This window comes from Melozone crissalis, unplaced genomic scaffold, assembly GCF_028551555.1.
Source record: "Melozone crissalis strain CALT ecotype California unplaced genomic scaffold, PUWL_Pcris_2 ptg000023l_1, whole genome shotgun sequence".
In the NCBI taxonomy this organism is placed as follows: domain Eukaryota; kingdom Metazoa; phylum Chordata; class Aves; order Passeriformes; family Passerellidae; genus Melozone; species Melozone crissalis.
This window is the reverse complement of record NW_026535801.1, coordinates 23025371-23049073: the sequence shown is the minus strand read 5'-3', so window position 1 is coordinate 23049073 and position 23703 is coordinate 23025371. Positions and strand designations below refer to the sequence as shown.

Sequence of the window (23703 nt, the reverse complement as noted above, 5' to 3'; positions counted from 1 at the left end):
CTATGATGACTTCTTCACAGAACTGTACTGCCTTTTTCCTATACAGGCATGCAGAGGCACCACACAGCCTCAAGCTAATCAATTACAGGAGCAGCCGAAATCTCTCATTCACTGTGTGGATTGGTGGAAGATGAAACAATTGGGAAAAAACCAAATATTGCCAACTGATTTCACAGATACTGTCTGGCAGTCAGGCACACTGAGGAATACTGTAATTTAGGCTTCCAGAGCCTTGCACAGGAGCACTTACACATTTTCTCTAGAGCATCTCCCCAATTCTTTCTAATAGAAATCTCTAACACTCTGCAGCTCCAACCACTGCCACCTCCCTTTTTTTGGCTGCTCAACACTCTACTTATTCTCACCTTTTCATTCTTTCCTATTAATTGCCAAAGCCTGGCCATCTCCCATCACTCTTGTGCTGCCTCCTCAGCTCCATGTTCTACCTTAAGTCTAGTCAGGCAGGCAAAAGAGAAGAGGAAAAAAAAAAAAAAGAAGCAGACTACTAGGAGATGAGATGAGTCAGCAGAGAGAAACTCATGCTGTTCCCAGTTTCTGCATTCAGTACTGGCAGTGAGAATAATTGCAGGGAAATCTGGGAGCACTGGGAAGAGACACACTCTATTTCTCTGCAGGGCAGCAACACCTGCTCACGTGTCTGGGCACATGTGATCAGAGCCCCCTGTACAGAGGTTCAGAGAATTTGGAGGACAGACAGGTGAAGGTTTTCTAACCAATGTGCTAGTTTCATTGTGCTCAGCACTTGTCTTTAATCACACATTTCTGTTACATAGGCCAAAATGTAACAGATTGTTTGTAATAACAGAAATGTTATGTTTGTAACAATGTTACAAACATAACATTTCTGTTACAAAAGCCAAAATACCAAACACCTGCCACAAAATGTGGAGGAAATAGAGTTTCTCTATAAAAATCAGAGGATTATTAAAAATAATAATCAATTCACCCCTCATCTTTTTGTGTAGGTAGCTAATCTTGTATAAACAGCTGAGGTTTGATCTGTAAAAAGGAATGTGTTTATTGGTTCTTAGGTAAAATGCTTTAATATTTGCAGTGTTTGTACTATAATGAATAATATTTAAAAAATAGAAAATTAGAGAACCTGCACATCTATTCCTATCTTTTAGATTAAATAAAAGCAATCCTATGCCTATATCTAAGATAAAAATAGCTCCTGTAATAGTAAGAAGAAATCAGTCCATATACTGAAAGAAAACCTCTTCCTATGACAGAGTTAAATTACACGATCAGTTCAAAATACGGAAATTACATATTGGCTATTGGAATTTCTTTTGTTCTTACTGTCATCAAGACCAGCTGGATACTCTTTGAAGACAATTAGGAGAAACTTAAAACCAAGACCAAACTCACAACCAATATGGCAGTGAAAAGCATTGCCCACAACCCAGCCAGATGCAATGTTGGAAGGTATTTCAAACCAGTGTCATGTGAAGGGATGAGCATCCATTGGAGGCTGCAATCTGACAGAATTTGGCTGTGTTTTCTCGCCATCACCACCACTGTGTCTGTAGGCCTCTGTCAGCTCTCTTAGCTACTGTCCCCAAATGCTCCCTAGCTCCTCTCCAGCCTGACACCTTCCCCTTCTCTCACACTGCTTTATCTTCCCAGGAGCTCAGAGAAAAAGGTGTTCTGAGCCAGCAACCATCACCCTTGTTTCTTACTTTTTCCAAAGACCTAGAAAATTCTGCCAGCAGTCTCTACTAATAAGGCTTCTGCCTTTCACTACTTGTTCAATGTTAAAAGTCTTACTGTCACACTGAAATTTTCATTTGATAACTACATTTCTCAGTCCTGAGGTTCTGCAAAAAAACCAACTGCACCAAAACGTCACCCACTAGAAATTCCCATCATCCTGGTAGGACCATCAGGCAGCATTCCCCCATGTCAGTCGAAAACTTTACCTTGTGCACCATCCCATCAGTCATGGTCCCCCAGTCTGTCCACCATCTGCATGTAGAGATGCTTTGCAAACTGCCTGCAGGAATGCTGCCTGTGCTTTCTGGCAGTGTATTAAATTCGGCAGAGGCTCATGGTGCAACTGGGAGGGTTTGGGAATGTGAGAACCAACGTGCACGAGCCAGGCTTCAGGCACATTGCTGCAGCAGACTGGAGAGCTGATCTTGAGGATGGCTCCAGAAGCACCCTGAACCTTTATTTATGATGAAATCATTACCTGTTTTCTTCATTTCATTTTGAGCAACCACTAAAAAAGGATATGAATGTACCAAAATTTTAATAGCTATTTTCCTAAGAGGGTTGAAGGGTGTTAAAATGTACAGGGCAGAGGTGGCACTGAATCGGAAGATTGCCTTCCCTTTATTCAATACTATAAAGGTCTGAAAAAGAGAAAGAAATGACATTTTATCAGAGTTTATTCACTGTAGATTCTCATTTAAAAACTGTTGCAAGTAAACAATCACCAAAATTGTAACTTTTTGAACAGATAATACAAAATAATGAATAATTTCTCAAATAAAAATTATTTCCAGTACTGACCTGATGAATCTAACATATGAAAATGCAATAAATTCAATTAAATAATGTTTTTATGTTGATTCTTCACTAAACAAACTCACTAAAGTAATATTCCTTTGCATGTGTTTCTTGTAAATAAAGATGCATAAATTATTAACTGAAATTGTAATTTTATTTATGTTTTCCCCCAGAAAACTCTCACTGTTTGAAATAGCACAAGCAGGGTGTGGTGCTGCATTCCACCCTATTTGTGGGCTTTATTTATTCTTACTAACTAGAAATCCTTCTGGAAACTGATTTATTAGACTATCCACTTGTTTAATTTTGGGGGTTTTGTGCTAAGGAGAGATGGAAATAGCAGTAACATACACAGCCATATTTAGGTAGGTCTCTGAGTACTGGAAATCTGAATATACCTTACTGGAGGAGAGCAAGAGACAATCTCAAATGATCCTTTTGCACTATTGTGGTTTCAAGCTGTGAAAATTTCCCAGAAAACACATTCTTTTAAAATTTAGCTTATAATATCTATAGAGCTAATCAAATTTAGAGAAACTTATAGGCATTCAAGCCTTACTTCAGAGAATTTTAGAAGATTGTCTCAAAATGTCTCAAATAAATCCATGAGCCAAAGAGAAACAGATGAGAGCAAACCCTGCAAACGCTGCTGTGCTCCTCTGCAGGATATGATGGCTGCACCTGCACTAACACTACAGCACACAAAATGGGGGCTGTCGGGCTCTTTTGTGTCACTAAGGTGCTCTTCAACTGCAAGATCAATCAGAAGAGAATGAAAAACAGTGCAGAAGGAAGGAAGGCTCAGTAATTCAGATGAAGTCTGCATCCAGCGAAAAGGATGATGCAAGAATAATAACCTAAATTCAAATGAAATTAAAAGAAAAATTATTAAATTGCTTTTTTTCTGGTTTTTTTTTTTTCATTGTCAGAGTTGTATATTTTGCACATCAGCTATGAGAAAGCCTCCCTGATTTTTGTTAAGTTGCTGATGAAATGAGCTGTAAGCTAGAATTCCAGTGGAAGTGTGGGCAAGGGTATGTTGGCTTCATTTGGTATCCATGACATCAAGTATTGCTTCAAAACTGCAAGCAGTGAGCAACATGACTGTTTCCAGGGAGGCTGGCAGACAGGGAATATGCCAAGGAGGGTCAAGGAGGACAATGATTCAGTCTGCTGAGATTTGGAAAGTTTAGACTGTATGGACTGTGAAGTACAGATACAAATGTCTAGAAGCACACAGGAAGTGGAGAGAGATGTGGAGATGGGGCTTTACTGAATGCAGAGGAGAAGCAAGGATTAAACTGTGTGGAAAAGCTGCTCCAGTCCCAGTGCCTTCTTCCCTGAGCTGTCCCCTCATCACAGCTCTACACAGAACACCTTCTCCTACAAACCAACCCCCAGGAGTAAGGGACACTACCAGACAGACTTTACTGTGTCTTGAGTACAAACTCAAGATGTGTAGGAATGTATCAGATATGTATATGATTTCCCACTTCTGCACAGAAATGGAGAAACTGCATGTGAAGCTGGGGACAGCCTGAGCTAATGTTTCCAAATTACACATCCAGTCTGGGTTCACAGGTAACAGCCTGCAGATGACCTGACCTTACATGAAGCTTCCATTTCAACTGCTGAAGCAACCAACCAGATGAATGACATTTTGGCACGGTGTTTTAAAGCCTCACACCCCAAGGGGGAAGGTGAATTTCCTCTGCCAGGTCTGTCCCCAGCTCCCAGGACTCACATCTCAGACGCCTCCAACTCATGCTCTTTTTTGTAGTTATGAGGTAGTTGACAAAATGCATTAAAAATGACACTTCCTACTAACTCTGTATTTAAGACTACTGTACCTTCATTTAGTCAACCTACATTTTTTAAAAAATCTTTGAACACAAGCATATTAAACATACATCTATTTTCTAACATGCCTTATGGAAAATAACAGCACGCTGGCACAGTTCCAGTTTCAGTTGGAAGCTGCTGCTATTTTAGCTGTTCTACTTTCTGCTGCCCTGCATAAGCTGAACCAACAAGACATAAATTCCCTACCTCAGTTTTAATTTTTCACTGAAAGCATCTTTGTGACTTGGGCTTTCAGAATGACTTTGTTGGTCCTCTAACTTCTAGCCTTAAATATGAATTAGAACTGTACTTTATTTCTGAAGGAGAATTTTCATTAAAAAGTACAGGTAAGAGCTGATACTTCCTATGTAAGCTCCCTGCTATGCCTGCTAAATCTCACTCCACTCAACCCAGATGAAAGCCAATGTGTAGGCAGTGTGGATGAACATGAAGAATTGTACCCAAAGCTGTCAGGACAAAGTAGACATACACTAAGAAAAGCTAGATAAATTCTAAATAAATTGTAACATGAATATCCTTTTATATGAAGGATTATGTATAGATTTCAGGCCTTATGTTTTATTCATTTTTATAAAGGCACAAAACTGACTCACACTCAAAGTGTTGGAGTGTGAATATAAATTCAGAGTTCCCCGAAAGGAAGTCCCTGATTTTCTGCTTTTGCATCCGTAACCTAAAACCCAATCCATCTTCTGCCATATTGAAATAAAGCCAGAAACTGAATTCTTAGCAGGGCAAAGGAGGAGGAGGAGTGTTTTGAGATGTGGCTAAGAGAGAAGAGTCAACACTGAATAAAGATAAGGTCTCTGAGTACCTCTTGGGATAAGGAGTTCCCAAAACCTCATTTCTCCTCTCCTTCCTCCTAGTTAGCTTTAAATGTAGTTTCTGGAAGGCTAGATTTAGTGCACTTTCTGCTACCCCACTGCATTTCCACCTTCTGAAAAACAGGAGCAGATACAATGCTGAGCTGGGTCCTCAGGGTCTCTGGAAAAGCTCCTTCAGCAGCTAGAATAGGACACTTATGGCATATGAGAAGTTTGCATTTCTTGGGTTTGTGGTTATCTTTTGAAACAATGTTTTCTGCAAGTCCTTTTTTGCTTGGCTAGAACTTTTCACTTAAAAATATTTCACAACTATGAAAATATTCAAAATCACTAGTGCATTCAGCTTCGCTGGTGTAATTATTGAAGCAATTACACACAATTTGGGTTTTTTGCAGCCCAAGATTCATCTGGGAAACCCAGGAGTTAGTGATTTCATGAGATCAGGGACTGATATTGAATGCCAGGAGAAAAGGAGGCATGTTTGCTGACAGACATCATTCAGATCCTTCTGGCAAGAGGCAGGGCATAGAGTGGCAATAAACAATGTTATATCACTATCACAGCAGGAGGAAAGTGAAATTTTACCCACTTTAGTTCCACCTATTCTCTCCCTCCTCTTTAATGTAGCAGCCTAGGTTCAGAGGAAAAGAGCCAGCCCTGCAAGTGTGAAACCAAGTGGACCAGGCTTTGATTCATGCCCGCAGGTCAGCATCTTAGGAGATTCCAGCTGCTCTGTTCTCCACAGACAATGCAGTGAGCGTTGCTGATCCTCTGTGATGGCAGCCTGAGCATGAGCAGGCACTGTTGGACTGGGAACACACAGATTTGCACTCATACAGAGGCAGAACACAAAACATGAGTGAACTTCCTGTTCACTTTTAATCAATTTTGGATTTAAAAAAAAAAAAAGAAAAAAGACCATTGCAACCCTTTAGGATGCTAAATCTCACAGTTCTAAAGACCAGCATTATTGGCCACCACAGTCAGCAGCATTTCAGTATAATGAAATCATAAGTATAGGAGAACATTATTCTATTCTTTTACAATAAAATAATCATGTTGCAAGGGTACAGCTGCTGGCTTTCAGGCTACCTGTGATACAGTGTAAATCAAAAATACTATAAAGTGTGTAAACCTGCTGTAATGGGCTGTCCTACTGTCAAACAGCAGATATCAATATTTTCCTTTCAACTTCAGATCAGCATTGAGTACAGATGTGTCCTCTTTCATGGTAGGTTTTGCATAGAAGCACACTCACAAAAACATAAAACTATTATACCTATTTGGGTTTTCTTCTCTTAAATGTTTTTTTTTATTTTAAATTTTCATCTCAAGCCTACCTCAGGCACAAATTAGGGCTCTCAAACCACGTCAAAATATGTATTTATTTCTGTCTTATTCTCTATTAAACTGCATGAAATCATGGCACACACAAACCTTTAGCTTAGACAAAGCAGTCCCAAGGATGGAATATAAAACACTCTAGATGATATTTAAACATTCACTGCATGAAAAATACAGTGATCTTGATCAATCTTGGTATAAAGAATAGAGGAAAAAAGAAAAAAAGCAAGAGAGATGCAATATTTGCATAAAAGGCAAGTGATGGATGATTTAATTAATGACCCAAGTTTATAATAAAAATATTCCTAAAATTCCTATACAACTTTTCCAAATAACCAGTGACCAGTTCTGTGAGCAACCATTTGTGTTCTCTATTTGAAAGTTTGGAAGTCAAATTTTCATATAGTTTCTGTCAACAAATCAGCTATAGTTTATGCAGAGATCTCAATAGAGCTCTGAGAAAAATAGTGGCATCTGGTAATCCTCTACACTTGCCCTAACCCTTTTTGCAAATAAGCCTTTTCCTTTATTCTGGTGTTTTTCATTAGATCCATGGCATTTTAGATAGATGCTTCACCAGGGAGAAACATAACATCTCTAATGAGTGTGCAGCAGCTGTCACACTGTCACTTTGGAGAGGGTGTGCTGATGGACTTCTTGGCTTAACAAGATGGAATTCAGAGAGGGGTAAAGAAGAAGCTGAAATGTTAAACATTACAGAGATAAATACATTGAGCATTCCTATGCATCCTCCTAGGGATGTTTACTCCTGCTACAAGATTTCTCAAATTCTGAGACTTGCAGGAACATCAACTGCAAGTAGTTTCAAAATACAAGTGAAACAAGACATAAGTATTTCCAGAATTCACATAGAGCTAGATAATAAAATTTAGAAAATAGATATTTTAAAATGACAGGTGAAAATTTGAAATAGATGTTGATTTTCTGTCAGGAATGTCTATTTTCCTCTTACTGAAGGAAGAAAAAACAGAGAGAACTGAAGCAGTTGAGAAATTTTTGCCTTGTCTTAGACTGACAGGGCTGTTTCTATTTCTGTCCTGCAGAAGATTAAAGCACGTGCATAGAGAGAATGTGTGGACTTCAGCAGAAAGAGGAGAATCCCATAGGGGATATGTTTGGACCATACATATTTAGTGTGCAAACAAAAAGATTCTTCCTTTCAAATAGTATAGAAACTTGACTGAATATGCTCAGCTGTTTTCTCTCCATTTCTTGCAATTCTATCACCAGACCTGGCTGATTTAGTAAGTTTTTGTGAAAAGGGATTGAAAGGGTCTTCCATTCCCAAGAGCTTGAGAGGCATATCTATCATGTATCTGTTTTCACTGTCAGAAACATAAGACAGATTGATTTGGCTATAAAGGTCCAGTATGAGCTGTGGGCAGGTAGGGATAAAATTATATGGCATACTGTATCATAAACAGACACAATTAGTGCAGAACTCTACAAGGCCTGCTTTTATAGAAACACATCTTTTATCTTTGTAAAAGTAGAACTGTGATTTAAAGATAAATCTTCATATGCTGTGAATGGCAGATAAAGGCTCTTGCAGAGACACCAGATAATAGAGATAAAAATATTGTTCTTTCACTCAGTATTTTCTCTCTTGTCAAAACAGGACTCATAAATCACATGAAATTTAGCAAGCTGAGACACTTAGAAAACAGTAGTTTGTGAAAGTCAAAATAACTCATATCTTAATATTGACAGTTTTTACAATCATGGAATCCAGTAATTAAATTATCACCCAATCTTGCTATAGCTATAGAGCATGAACTTTTTCTGCTGCATAAAGGCTGTGCAACAGGACCATTCTGAAAGGATTCCAGGCCTGCCCAAGGCCAGTTTCACTAAAACTTTAAAATCAGTTTTTATACTTTTTTTGTTACATTCACTGCTTATCTGTTTGTTTTCCTATTGATTCCATAAATTTCCTAAGCATTTGCTACCAAAGCAGATTTCTGCGAACAAAATGTTCTATGCATCAGTTCACACTGTCAGTTTTAAATCTGAAGAACCTTAGAGAATTTTGGTGTACTTAGTATGAATGTATGTTCATTTTAAGAAGCTCACAAAATATATATGCATTACATATCCACATGTTTGCATAGGTGTTATATACTGCTTGTAATCAAAGATCCTATATTATGCTTCAACTTTGATGTAAGTGTTCCTTTCATATCAAGTCATTTATCTCAAGGAAATAAATTTTGAGGTAAAGTAAAAGGAAAGGGTGAAAAGCTAGTAACCATTAAGGCAAATGGCTGAAAACTAACAAACTGATTTAACAAGCTCTATGATCCACTCTATAACAACAAAACGAGCATGAAACACACTGCAAACACTGGCATGTGAACAGCATTGATATTAGACTCACTTTTTTATTGATGTAATATGGGTCCATGTCTTCCAAGGGCTCAGACACCATTCCTGGAGGTATGTCACCATATATAAAGGGGAGTGTTTTTCCTGCCTCCAAGTCACTGTTTGGTTTTGGCCCATTTTCATCATCATCTTTGCGATCTGGTTTGGGGTTCTTGGCTTTTTCTGCAGCAATGCGCTGTTCAATAGCTGCAAGAGACTCTCTAGTGAAGAATTGGAAGCTGTCTGGTCCTGGTGGTACAAGCACTGACTGCTCCATCTTTTCATCCTGCACATTTTAATTACCATTTATTCTTCTGCATAGGAAAATACTAAAAGAAAGCAGAAAATAAAATTCAAATAAACATGTTGAAATCACGAAGTAAGAAAGATGTAGCAGTTATTTTCAAGTGCAATTGTTTTTGCTATGTTGAATTATTAAAATACACAATTTGAAAATTATGTAAACAAAGACAAAGTAAGCAGTTTAGTCGGTGATTTGGTATTTGTAAGAAGCCCTTTTGTTGTTCTTACACTAGTTATTGGAACTGTAAAAATTTCTGAGCTCCAGGAGTGTGCTAGTCTTTTACTCCAAATAAGGGAAAGTATGATAGCTAAGAATAATCAAATACATTCTTTCCTCATAACTCTAGTTATATTATGATCACACTCCTCTGGACTCAATCAGGATTACATTGGTAACTATAAATAGAACAGTTCAACAGAGCTAACACAGAAAATTTCACTGAGATCAGCAAAAGTATCAGAAAACAAACACTGTAAAACCAAAACTTCCATTTTAAAAAAATCAAGTCTGTATTTTATGAAGTATTAAAGAAATTATTCCAAATAAATTTTTGTATGGGAAATTATTTTAAGTATGAAGAAGAGCAATTGCTGAATATTATTTCAGATTAGCTGTTACTGTGTTTGGTTCTTTATAAAATAATTGTAACTAGAAAATTCTGGAAGTATTTTAGTATACATATTTTTTCATACACTGCAATTGCAAACATAAACCTGTTGGGAAGAAAAACAAAAAAAAAGGGAAAAGGACTTCTTGTTAAGACTACAGATTTGACATCTTCCATGCTGCTGAATAAATTTCTGATGACACCACAAGACATAAAAATGAAATGCATATTTGGGCTCATAGTGGTGCATATTTCCCTCATGTCTGACTGACTTTCAAACAATCAAGGTGCAAGTTTCTCTCTGTAAAAAAATTAAAGTGAGCTGATCTCACACCAAACACTAAGTATTCACCCATGTAGACACTCATGTCAAAACCAGTTCTGTACATCTTCACTTCTTTCCTAGGGAAAAGGAATTATACTGTTCTGCCCCCATTGGGGGGAAGGGGGAGGATATAAGAAAATGTACCTCAGCTAAAAGGGATTTAAAATCCTGCATTTCTCCACATAGAGAGTATCCTCTAGATAGTCCTCAGCTCCCTATGTCATGGTTCTGTTTACTTCTATGAATTGCCCTTTGGTCACTTAAATATTGAATTTATAAACTCACTATTTGTACACTCTGATACTGGTTCTTAATGTTCAACCACACCTTGTGGCTACTGGGAAAGAAGGAGAAAAAAATATTAGCCACATCATTGAATTTTCTGATCTCAAACTGATCCCCATGAGGGGCACCACGATTTGGAAGATAGATCCTGTACTGTTATCCCAATGTTATGGGGGACACAGCTGTCGGTGGATTCCACTTGCTCTGTGGGCTTCAGGTAGATACAGAGACCCAAGAAAGACAATCAAGCCCTCTTCTCTGCTCTACTTATTTGGCAAAAGAAGGGGCTAAGACCTCTCCTCTCTCCTCTCCCTCTCCTCCTGGTCTCCACAGACATGCCTGCCTTTCCCTCTCCTCCTCCTCCTCGTGAGGCCCAGGAGGGTCCTTTCCCATTTGCCATTTCCCTCTGAATCCCTCATTCCCAGTCCAAGGCAGCGCTTGGCGCTCCCTGCCTGGCACACCGAGCCCGAAGGGTCCGGGGGCAGTGGGTGAAGGTGCTGGAAGCAGCAAGGGCGATCCCGTGTGTTGCAAGGGAACGGGCAGCCAGTGAGCAGTCAGCAAAGAGGTAGACCTGAAACCACAGGGTGCTGTGTCAGGATCACCTTTTAGCTCACCGAATGTCCCCACCTGGCATGCAGGACAAGGATTACCTCAGGATTTGCCTGCAGGTGCACAGAAACAAAATGCTTTGCAGCCATTATTTATGTTGCAAAAACATTTGATTCAGCTGCTGTGTTTATAGACCAAGTTTAAAATCAGCAAGTGCTGTGGGCTTTTCTAATAATATGTGTATTTCTTTATATAGAAAGGAACTCTACGTTATTTTTCTATAATTAAGCCTAGAATGTTCTCTGGTCTGTCAAATGTACATGGAACTAGCTAGCTACACCTTTAGATGTAACTAAATCTAAGTAGGCTGTACTTAACATATTTCAGGAGGCTTTATGAAGATTACCTACTTTTTATCCTCTACTTAACAGATTAGAGGATGATATCCCAGATACGTTTTCCCCTTCTTCATACATTTCAATGATTAAAAATCTTCAGAATTGCAAATAGAAATCTTATATAAATTTAAAAGTCAATACTAAATACATACAGAATTTACTACAGTCCTAATCCCAAATCACTTCCATTGCTCATTTTGCAGTGCTTTACTACTAAGTTTGTATTTCATTTACTATAGTAAATTGATTTATTCTCACTTTTATGTGAGGGGATGGATAAAAATTGATACCAGACCAATTAATCCATTGCTATCCTTCTGATTTCCACCAAGTTATTTATTAAATATTAATTGAATAAGTGCAGATTGCTTACATGATCCAAATTGGCTTCTTTTTTTTCCTTTAGCATAGCACTAGTAATTCAACATAGGAAAAAAATATAAGAATACCCAAAATATTAATTTCTTATCAAGTTCTTTCCTAATCTCTTACAAGGAATGGGTTTTTTTTCCTTCTACATTCCCATGTCCATTTGAGTGACCGTCTTATGAGCAATGCGAAACATTTCAAATTTTGGAAAATAAGGCACTCAGAGAATAGAATCATTGTTTCTTCTGATATTTCCCAGGCAAAATATATTCACATACACTTTGCAGTATACATTGTTGTAAGCCAGATAACTGCAGAGCACACTCAGCATGCAGGGATGGGACCATCTGCAGGCCACAAGCAGAGTAAGTCAGGAGCTGTTCAGCTGCATTTGTGCAAGTGCACAAAGCACAGTGATCTGCCCACGTGTGCCAAGTGTGAGGCAGCCAGAACCACCCTGGGTAGTTCTGCACACACAGAACAGCTGGGTGATACACACACCATCACTGCCCTCCTGGCTGGGAGCTACTGTGCACAAAGAGTCATTTTAGGTCTGTGCATTCCTTGAGAATAAGCTATCAAACATCTGTGAGCATCTGTGTATTTTTACAGTCTTCAAATGTCATCTAAATAATTTTTCTAGGCAAAGTAAAGGGACATATTGGAAATAGATGAAGAGATGGTACCTTGTCAAACAATGTCTTCAAATCAGTTACACACTGCTCCTTGAAAAAGTCATTTAAACAATGCATAACTCTCAGAAATAGAGACAAGCTTGAACAAGATTATTTCCTAATCTGATATCATCTAGTACTGTCAGCTTGCATATCCTTCATACCTTCATAACAAGGGTTTCTGGAGTGTTTGGTCAGGAGGACCTTAGCATCCATGTAGAACTACAGTGCTGCAAACACTTAAACTTCAGCAAGTGAATTTCTTTATATTATCCATACACTTAAATCTGAAACTGAAACATGCTTTGAAGTTTGGTCTTCTGGTATAACAGCCACTAATTAAAATTTAACTGCTTCAAAATAAAGATAAACTAATGAATCTACATGTAAACTCACAGAGCCCAGATCTCTGTGTTACAATAATTTGCATTATTTATTTGCACAGCTTCTCATTACTTTTGATTTATCAATGAGTCACCAGGATTCTTGTCTTCAGCATATCAAATAAATATAATTTACCTTCCTCACAGTGTGGATCTGTGGGAGGAGAGGAAGAAAGTTGTGGGAAGCCACTCCAGTTTTGTAAGTGTAGCCTCAGAACAAAGCCTGTGTCTCTACTGTCTGTCTCAGTTATAGGGTTACTGCAAGCAGCAAAGGCAGGTAGGACATCCAAGTAACATGCTTGGCAGAAGGGCAGGAATCAGATATTCCAATATTGGAACTATACAACTTTTTATGACTCCCTGTAGCTCACATATAAAATTCAATTTAATTCTCATGGAGAGCTTTATAAGGGAAACTTGCATATTACCAGACTGATAATAGGATTCTCCCATATCTTTTTTTACCATCTTCTTGATGTTCCCTCTCAGCATGGATAATGCAGATCTGGCACAAGGGCTCGCTTGCATTACATTACTTAGACTTGGATAACTGCATTTATTTAATGCATATTAATTTTAAATAAAGGGTAGGTGCAGTAATACTGCAGACCTCATAATAGGGTACATAGATATGCACTGAGCTATATAAATAAATTATCTGAAATATTGGAAGCAATCAAACAGTACATACCAGTTTAAGTGGGAGTTTATGCTGTGCAGCTGGATATTTCCATTACTTAACCTGACACACAGAAAGGGTTGCTGAAGGGGAGTGATGGGGGGAGAGGATGACTACTTAATTTGCCTCAGAGTTGCAAACAGCCATGGGGTAGCTGTGTGATTCAGGAGGGCAGTTCAGCGCTCAGTCTGGGCTGCCCAACAGCCAGAAAGAACAGACAGGGACAGGAAATGCAGCTCTGTCTCTGAAATCCACGCTGCTGTACCATTGCTTAGCTTACTGTGCAGGAATGAAATCAAGATTAATGGGGTAGAAATAAGGTGTGCAAGAAAACATGGGCTTGGCATCTTAAAGGTAAGCTTTCATTTGGGAAGGCAGTCATGGCTTCTGATCCCTGCTCCTAGAGCTATTTCTCTATTATACCTAGTAAATTCACTTGAGAAAACTCATCTGAAAATCACCAGAGGTATATTACCTGAGAAGAAAAAATGTAGCATTAACTATGGGAAAAGAGGGTTTAGTTCTAGTGTTCACTCACAACTAACTTCTTTAACTCAGCAAGAAAATGCAAGCATAAGTTTTGAAAAATAAAGCAAAGTAAAATAAACCAGCCTTCCCAAACAAGATAACTAGCCAGCAAAACCCCCATGCGGGTAAAACCAGGATGTTCCCTGTGAGCTGTTTGCTGCTACCTTTTCTCCCACTAACACCTAGACTTTCAGTCCTGTCCTTTTGTCTTGTTTAGAGGAAATCAGAAAACCATATGATGCAGACGCAATATATTATCCATCTCCATTAGTTATATATATGTATGCATTGGTAAAATTTCTATTCTCAGTATATTTTTAAATTCATCTAATGTATCTCTAAACCAAAATCTAGGTACTAGGCTTGGCTTTAGATTAAAAAGAAATAGCTTGCTTCAGCTTACTGCTTTGCTAGTCTAATTCCAAGTCTAATTAGCTGCAAATGAGTCTTATTTTAGAAAGCTGAAAAAACCAAAATTAGTTATGCAGCTTCATAGAAAGAAAGAAGGAACATAATTTAATGGGACAAGTCACAATGCAGCTGCATTAGTACTCCATCTGAGCAAATGCATTTAATGGCTTAGAACTACTGGACTGCTACCAAGCTGAATGGATGCTCTGCTTACTCAGTTTCTGCAGCATATCTTGTGCAGCAAATGACTGCAGTACAGAGGAGCAATCTTTCTGCTTTCCTCCATTTGATCAGAGCACTGACCCCTTTTACTGGCAATCTACATTACTAGCTCAAGTTTAATTTTCTTAAACATCTGTTTCTTAAACGTCTGTTTATATTTACCTTAGCAAACATAACAACCTATTTCTTCAGTTAAAAAAACCAACAAAGTCACGCAGGCTATGCAGTGCACATTACATAATGCTACTGATTCATTTGGCATTAAGCTAAAATTGAATTTAAGACAAGATTTAAGTTCTGGTCTTGGAAAGAAATAACGCTTGGGAAAGAAATAAAAGTTGATGGAAAACAGATTGCTCCATACCCTGGAATGATGCAAAATTTGCAGAGCTAACAAACCCCAAAAACATTGCCATACTCAAATTAGTGGGTTGCCTGACCCCATTAACAGCACTCAGGTACTAGATATCTCATATGGTCAGTGGAAAGGACAGAAGCCTGAAAGACATAATGACAAAAATTATTTACTTTCTAACAAATTTAGCAAGCACAGGTTTCATTCTTGAGGGTTTCCTGGGTCAAGATATCAGATGCAGGAAAAACAGGGACATGTTTAACACACAAGACCTCAGGGGGAAAAACTCAATCATAATTAGGGAAACAAAAAGAGTTTCTGCTTTTCATGCACAATGACGGGGCCACTGTGAAGTAATAAACCTCCCAAATCGTAGAAACTTGTACTTTTTATACAGCAGAGAAGTCCGGACATCATAGGAAAGCAACTTTCAAAACTTACCCCCTTGCTTTACATCCTTTGCACTCAGAGCGTGGCCCAGGACATGCCTGTGCAGAGAGGAGGCAGCAGCAGCCCCAGCCCCTGTGTCAGGACTGGGCATCAGCTGCTGAGTTCCTGCAGTACAGCTCCCAGGGGAGGATCCATCTCCCAGGCAGACTGGGAGAGCAGGGAGTGCTCAAGGAATGGGAGATGCTTAAACCACAAAGCAGCTCTGCAGCCTAGGAGGCTCCGCTGCCCCTGCACAACTTTGGGATGGTTCTATCGCCTCAATCCCTTCTGCCTGTCTCAGGTTTTATGAGATGCAACAAATACATGGGCTACATGTGAAATAAGTGTTTTCCAAATGAATTGGTACTCTATATGCTAATGCCATGCAGCAGGTAACACATGTCTGTAAACTCCTGACATTTGCATTTCCGTTTATGTGGGCAAGGCCCTGCACCTTGGTCACTGGCATCTTCTGATCCTGCTAAGGCAACTCCTCTGCAGTTCTCCCCTCATGTCCCTCTGCATTTTGTGATTCTGAACACACAAACCACTTTTACCAACAATAAGAGAATTCTGGTGTGTCTTAGTAAGTTTCTTTGAGCTTAACAATTTCCTAATAATATGTGAGAAATGGCTTATTCCCAGATTGGCAATTTTGCTTAACAGTAGCATAATTAATATCTGTTCTTACACATACAATTTTAGTTCATTTCAAAAACTATTTTATATATTTTCATGTAGTTCTCAAAATAAAAATAAAATTTTAGAAAGTCACATCACTGCTGTAAAGAATCTTCTTCCAAAACACAGACCTGGTAAAAAATAAACAAGCAAATAACTCTCACCTATATCCTGATTAGGTTTGAACTGATTTTTAACAAACTTTGAATTAAGAATGACAGTCCAATGGAATTTTGGAAAGTTTTCATTCAGTGGACACTCATGAGACCATGATGTCCCAGCCTTGTGTCCAGGCATGTCTGTACATGATGTGGACTAGAGACATGACAATGTTCAAGCCCTGGCACCTTGTCCCCTAGAGGTGATATAGTTGCAGAGTTCATTTACTCTATTGAATATTAAATATTTAGCTTGTTTTAAGATCTAAAAAGCTCCTACATGGCACTCAGTATTCTCAGTTGCATAAAGGGGAAAACAATCTTGAAAATTCCTGTAAAAAACAAAATGCTTATTGTTATTAAATGGTTGACTACCAGCAGCAGCAGAAACATCTGCTGTGTCTGCCCCATCCTTTGAGCAATGGACTATTGGAAAAAGCTTCAGATTTGCCAAGAAAAGCAGGAATTAGTAATTCTGCAGAAGCAGCAGTTTGAAAGCCATTGAGCAAAGACTGTTAGCCACACTGACTTTCACCTAAAAGCAAATATTCAAGGTTTTTTTGTCTTTTGAGGTACTGGTGATTTTCCAGTCAATTTTGATGGAAGTGTAAAGAAATAATAAATAATCCAGTCAAAAACCAAGAGCAGTACAATTATAGACTAAGAAATCTAGTGCTATTGGAACTTTGGAAATTTTTAAAATCCTGTGATTGGTCAAGAGAAACAATTAAAGAAATATGCTTCTTTAAAATAAATAAGAATACATTATTTGCAGAAACTTCAAATGTTTAGAATGAACTTAATGCTATAAAGTGTACTGAGAAAACAGACAAGATGTAAAACAAAGATAATATCACGAGATACCATCTGTTATTCAAAAATGGAAAACCATTCATTAGAAATATCTGAAATATTGATATATAGTTATAAAGAGCATAAATGATAACAAATTTTGAAGCAAAACATCCAGTCATTCAAATTATGAGCCACTGTCTGGTCATTTTCTGAAGATCAGATAATCTGCTGAAAGCAAGCAAAGTACTTTGTACTTTATCAAATACAGCATTAAGCTATGTGGTTAAACATGGAATTGTAGGGCACATTTAGTGAATATTTTGCAAAGAAGCTATTCTAAAATACAGGTACAAAAAACATAAAAAAGGAAAGAGGTGTGAGATCTATAGTTTTTTATAAATATCACTTGGTGCACATCAAATATACACAAACTCCATTAATGAAGATAATCAAGCAATAAAGTATTTAATAAAGTTTTCTATCTTGTTTTCCACCTTGAATTCAAACTGATATATTACAGGGTCTGTATAATGTGAATCTGTTCATGTGGCTCCACCTGTAAGATGAGAACTCAAGTAGGAGAATCAACATGGTAAACTGAAGAGTACAGCAACCAATATCAGCAAATAATATCTCTTTCAGTCTCAACTTTTCTGATTGAAAAATACCAGATTTCCCATTTTGTAGGATTTGTGTATAGTGATTAAAATGCTTTCAGTTTTCTCATCCAAACCCACACTTTTGACTTTTCATTAATTTAAAATACTCTTGCATTTGTGATTGAAACTGTTTATTGCTGTTCTAAATTGTCATTTTTAATGTTGCATTAGAGATTAAAGTGTTTTGCAATGTTTTTCTAATTAATAATTTTTAGTTTATAAGAGTGAGTGGCAATGCCTTCTGGTACTTTGGCATTGGCTGTCCAGGGCAATATCTTAAACAGTTTAAGGATAAATTATTACAAATTAGTAATAGTTTCCCATAACTCTTTACTCTACTAATAGCAGACCAGTATGAATGTTAGTTCTGGCCCTACCAGATGAGAGAAAGCTTCAGCCACTCAACCTCCCAGAGTCAGGTATTGATTAACAATACACCCAGCTGAGAAAAATGAGGAGAGGCATTCCTCAGCACGTCATGCTTCTTGTCTCAATGCCTCTGAGGACAGGGCACCATTTCCTACCAACAGTAGGAAAATGTTCACTCTCATTGTTCACTGAGAGCTCAACAATGCTTCTGCAGGTAGTGTATGTGCAATCCAGAAGCTTTTGGATAAATAAGCTTACAGTGAGAAACCAAAGTAGGAAACTTCCTTTTTCAAAAACCATTTCTCAATGCACTTGAGCACAACAATAGAAGATACATAAAGATGAGAATATCCAGTTATGAAAAACTAGTGTTTAGTATGTCAATAGTGAACATTGTCAGAGAAGAGATCAATGCAATCTGTGGGGTCACGGCTCTAATGAATCCAAGGACATTTAAGTCTGAGGGAAACATGCACAGTTAAGAAGCTTAAAAATATTTATGTTTCATTCATTGTGAGACAAATTGGGGACTTAATATGGTAGGTGCAAATGACATCAGACAGATTTTAATTAGACTTTGAGGAAAAAGTATAAATACAGAGTAATTTTTAGTACTTAGCAATTTTAAATAGCAGTGGTTTGTTACACTCATTTATGTAGTTTTCCATATTTATTACTTTTAAAATTTCTTGTTTTCTCTATATTTAAAATTTCATCAGGAAGTATGAAAATGTCATGACAATTTTTGTTCTCCCTTCCTCTCTTACTTTTCTTGCTCAGACTTTTTTCCCTCCATGAAATCTTCTTGTCTTTTTGGCAAACCCATGAGGGACATGAGCTTAGCATGGTCCTTAAGATGATCCTAGAGAGTGAGAGGCAAGCTCCCTCCTGCCATGCCTGCTGGAGCCTTCCCAGGTAGGCAGCCTTGCTGGAAGCTGAGTGCTTTGGGCTTGATGGCATCAAGGCTGGATTTGCAGGTGATGTGGTGGTGAAGTTAGGCTTGCTGTGGCTCAGTGATGGGAATTCTTGGATGAATTACATGTTGACCACAGAAGCTTGAAGCAAGTGGGAAGAGGTGCATGTATCTAAAATATTCCAAAGCCCACTAAGGTCAAAATAAAAATTGTTACCACTGTAAAGACAGTTAAAGCCAAGTAAGAGTGCAAAGCAAAAGGCAGTTTTTCAATGAAAACACCATGATGTGATGCATAACAGGTGGCCAAAGCATAAGAAAGTGATTAGGCACCTTTAAAATATTATTCCCTTATTGACTGTGTCGTCTTAGAAGAAAAGGTCTCAGTGAAAAAGTGCAATACATTATATTATAAAATCCTAAAATGTTTGCTTTGAAATATGAGCATATAGATTTATCAGCAGCCATGTGAAATGTTAATATTCTGTTTTACTACCTATCTTGCTCAGGCTACATCTATACTATATTTGACAGAGTGCAGCCAAAACTGTATTCCGTCCCAAGCAGCTCTTGAGGCAACATGAACCTGCCTGTACTGCCTTTTACTGGCAGTTCTTCTGGACTTGGGAGACAGCATGCTTCCAAACCGCCAAATCTGCAGATATCTGAGCTTTTCTAGCAAAGCCCCTCTTGAGTTACTTTTGATTTTGTGCCCTGAGCAGCAGACAGACGTTCACAGGGCAGGCAAATGGGTTTACACACCTGTGAAGTTTACCTTTTCAGAGCAGCATCAAAGCTGTCCAAACCACATGAACCCTGCTGAAAGTGGGAAGAATGGATAGCTGTAGCTATTTTAGTCTCCAAACTTCTTTCAGACTCATCCTATTTATCCTATATGTAGTCCAATTTACCCAAGTTATAATTACTTCAGACTTCACTGCCATTGCTGGTGTAAATGTCTTCAGTTTCTGGCTGGAGTGATTCACCCCAGACTATGAGTGCTTACCACAGCAGCTCAGCACATGAAAGGCAACCAAGCCTAAGGGCTGCTGAGGTTAGTGGAGCCTGTGCTACTAGCAGTCATAATGAATCTGACTCTCATGTGTGTCAAATGTCCTTGTCTAAGCTTTGCAACCAAACTATAAATCATACTATACTCCTCCTGCTGCCATACATACCTAAGGTCTGTTTTCCATCATTCTTACAAAAAATCAAGAAAGTTTCTTTGCCCTTATCAAGAAACACTGCCCTTATTAAGAATTATTTTCTAGCTAGTTTCTAGGGCTCCATCATCCTTCTGTATAAATTCTCAGAAAGCAGACTGATTGCCTCTCAGAGGTCCTTAGCAGCCTTTCTTCATTATCTCAAATTTCATTTTTTAGATGTCAAATCCATTGTTTAATTTTCAATTTACATCAACACTGTTATTTTGAAGTCCAGTTATATGTAGGAGATGCAAAAATCTTCAAAGATCCCTCATTTTGCCTATGCTCCTTTTAACTTCTTCTTTTCCAAGACACCTTCTAAAACTGGTTTGGCTGCTCAGCTATCAAAACTACTTCATCACCTTAAAAAGGTCTTCTTTCCCTCCATGATATCTGAGCATTTTTCCTTATACTTAGGTTGGGAGACAGTGTACTTTCAAATCTCACGGCTGGAGCAGCAATTCCCTCCCTCTCTGTGTTTGATAAGCACATTCAGACTGGGATCCTGCATTCCATGTCTGAACTCCTCCCACTACAGACACCCAAAGGTTCCCATACAGCATTCCAAGGCAACCTGTAATGCTGGCCACAAATTGAAATAGAATAATTTGCAGGTAAGAACCTGGATGTTAATAAGTGTTAAAATTCAAGAGTGTGTACTTCAGATGAGCAATATGAAGGAATGGGCTCAGAATTGAGTCTGGCACAGCCAGAGAGCAGGAGGTTTTTAATAGCAAAGTTCCTGAAACTTCCAGAAGTAAAATACACCCTACAACTCTGCAATATGGAACTTTAACAGGGATGATACAAGAATGTCTCAGAAAATCTGATTTTTTTTGTTGCAATCCCCCAAAGCAGTTAATAAATACTGCTTCAGTAAAGTCACTTGAATTAAAAGCATTACACAGAGGCACAGACCTGCAGCTCTCTAAAGAGAAACAGCTTACTTTGTGAACTTCACTTCAGAATACTGCTAATCACAGTTGCACTGCCCCCAGTCATTATTTAGCCATCTTCACATCTTTTCTCACATGGAAGAGAGAAAAAGGCTCATATTTCCTATCTGAAACTTATCTGAACAGACAGCTAAAGGCATAACACATCCTTTTCCAAAGTGCTAAGTAATCAAGAATTCACACAAAAGTCAATATAAAGTTCTTGTCACTCTGTAAAGAAGCACTGCATTTTTTGCCTCAGCACTAAAATACAGACTTAAATATATAAGCTTAGACATATCATATGAAATTTCAGCCTTAATAGCACAGTCAATCTTACTTTAACCACAGGAGGAAAAAAACCTCTTCCCAAAACTGACCAGTTTCCTGCATTTCAGAATTCTGCAAAACATACAACCCTGAGAAATAATTGTCAATGCTGAGACCTTCAGAGAAATATCAGGTGCAAGGCAATCAAAGGAAAAGGGAGAGAAATTTTTGAATAAAACACTATTAGAGAGCCAAATAGAGCTTAATGTCCTGAAGACAGATTGCTTTGGAACAAAGAAATACCTTTTAAAAATAAAAATTGGTGTTTAGTACTCCCCTGGATTTTAAAAGATTGATTAATTTGCATTTCCTCAGCCTTTATTTTTTTCTCTTCTCCCAAAACTCATTGTTATTGTCTAGGAATTAGGCATGCAGACATAAGAGAGCAAGTATTGTACCATCTACTTTGCTTTCTCTTGCTAGAAGATCTCATATTTTATCATTCTCTACTCTTGGGCAGTAAGCATTTTTGTTTCTCCCAGCAGAACCATTCAATATTATTTAGTGCTGGTTCAGCAGTAGTCTGAACTTAGACTTCACAGATGTAGAGAAGCCTGCTTGAGGGGAAGGCAGAGGGCAACTCTGAGGTCAATGCCCACAGGTGGCAGACGGGCAGGCTGTGCAGCAGCTGGACACACACAACCCACAGCAAACCACCAGCTGCACTGCCTGAGACACAGCACAACTCACCAGGCTGCTGCTCAGGGTTCCCATGAGCTGTAAGGATCCTCAGGACTGGCACTACATCCAGCATTTACCAGTTTTCAAAAAGCTCACCCCAGAATGTGTGTGCCCCCTGAGCTGCTGGGCAGTGCCCGCTCATGGCCAGCCAGTCCTGGTCTCAGACTGAGCCAAAATGAGTGAGATGTAATATACAGATCATTTTTCTTGGAGTAAAAATTTTTCTTTCAGATGAGATGCTTCATTAATTCAGAGTAGTTGATTTGTAGTATTTTGTTCTGAGGCAATATGAAGTTATGAAAACATAATAAAGGGTCACCCTTTCTGGTTTATTCCCCCAGTGTATGTAAAGAGAAAATAAATTGAGCTGAAGGCAAAAATACTCAGATGCAAGGTTTCTAGATTACACTTGGATCACACAGTTCCTGTTAAAGAAAAAAAATTAAATTGTTGTATAACTTCTTTTTCAATTAAGCATTATCAATGTACCCAGTATGGAGTTCTGAACAGTTCTCTGTCTCTATCCATCACTGTACACTTTAGGTGATATATATATAGATATAGATATATATGTGTATGTATGTGTGTGTGTGTGTGTGTGTGTGTGTGTGTGTGTGTGTATGGCATTATTTAGGTTTCATTTTAGAAAATAAATGTATCAGACTAAGTTTCTCAGCTGTGAAAAATACTGAATATGAACATTAAAAATAGAACTTTAAAATGGCTCTGGTACACTCACTTTATTTAATCAGATTCAGAAGTGTCCTAGTTCTTTCTATAAAGAAGAACTATCAATTTAAAAATCCTTTTAATTAAATGTGTACTATTCTCCAGACAGTATGGAAATTTGATCAGATTTGCAAATATCCTTTTTCTACCCCTAGTATTCACACACTTGCTATGGTTCACTAGTAAAGACTATGTAGTCTAAAAGAAACACTAAGAAATTAACTTTTAAGGGCACATTTTCTGCTCTTGGTATATTGGAAGCATTTCAGAATGCATATACCATAGGATAAATATTTTCAGGGGATGTTTATATGCTTTTATGCAATCCTAGTGAAGATAGCTTTTAGTGGACCCTATATAATTTATTGTACACTGCCTGTTACATCTCAGATATCTACTTCTTTTTGTAGGCTCACAGAAAAACCAGGCTGGAAAAAAGAGATCAAGGGCCATCTAGTTTATCTTGCTGCCCAAGGCAAGTTTGCTATACCTATTTCCCAACAGATGTTTCATCTAACCTTTTCCTACAGACCTTCAGGACAAACGTCACAGATTCTTCTGACACTCTGCTACAGCTCTCCACTATCTGCTGTAGTAAAATGTTTGTTCTCACATCTAATCTGGGTGAGCCCATTTCTTCCATCTTCACTTCCTGTCCCACCCACTCTGGACACAGAGAGCACGAATCATCCTCAGTATTCAGCTTCTGGTGATCCCCCAGCCCCTCCACTTCTGTTTCCATGAGTGGGCTTACTCCAGGCATCCTGCAGAGCTACTGA

The 23703-nt window shown here is 38.2% G+C and overlaps 1 protein-coding gene across 5 annotated transcripts in view; it reads right to left on the bottom strand.

Moving 5' to 3' along the window:
* The window catches only part of LOC128938026 (sodium channel protein type 1 subunit alpha), an 88733-nt gene that overhangs the window by 53550 nt on the left and 11480 nt on the right, over positions 1–23703 (bottom strand). For all 5 annotated transcript variants that reach the window (XM_054277969.1, XM_054277972.1, XM_054277968.1 and 2 more), the window contains exons 2-3: positions 8965–9280; positions 2261–2378 (exon numbers count right to left, since the gene is read on the bottom strand). In XM_054277969.1, the coding sequence (XP_054133944.1) occupies positions 2261–2378; positions 8965–9228 (382 nt within the window). In that variant the 5' untranslated portion in view covers positions 9229–9280. The remainder of the gene's footprint in view (positions 1–2260; positions 2379–8964; positions 9281–23703) is intronic.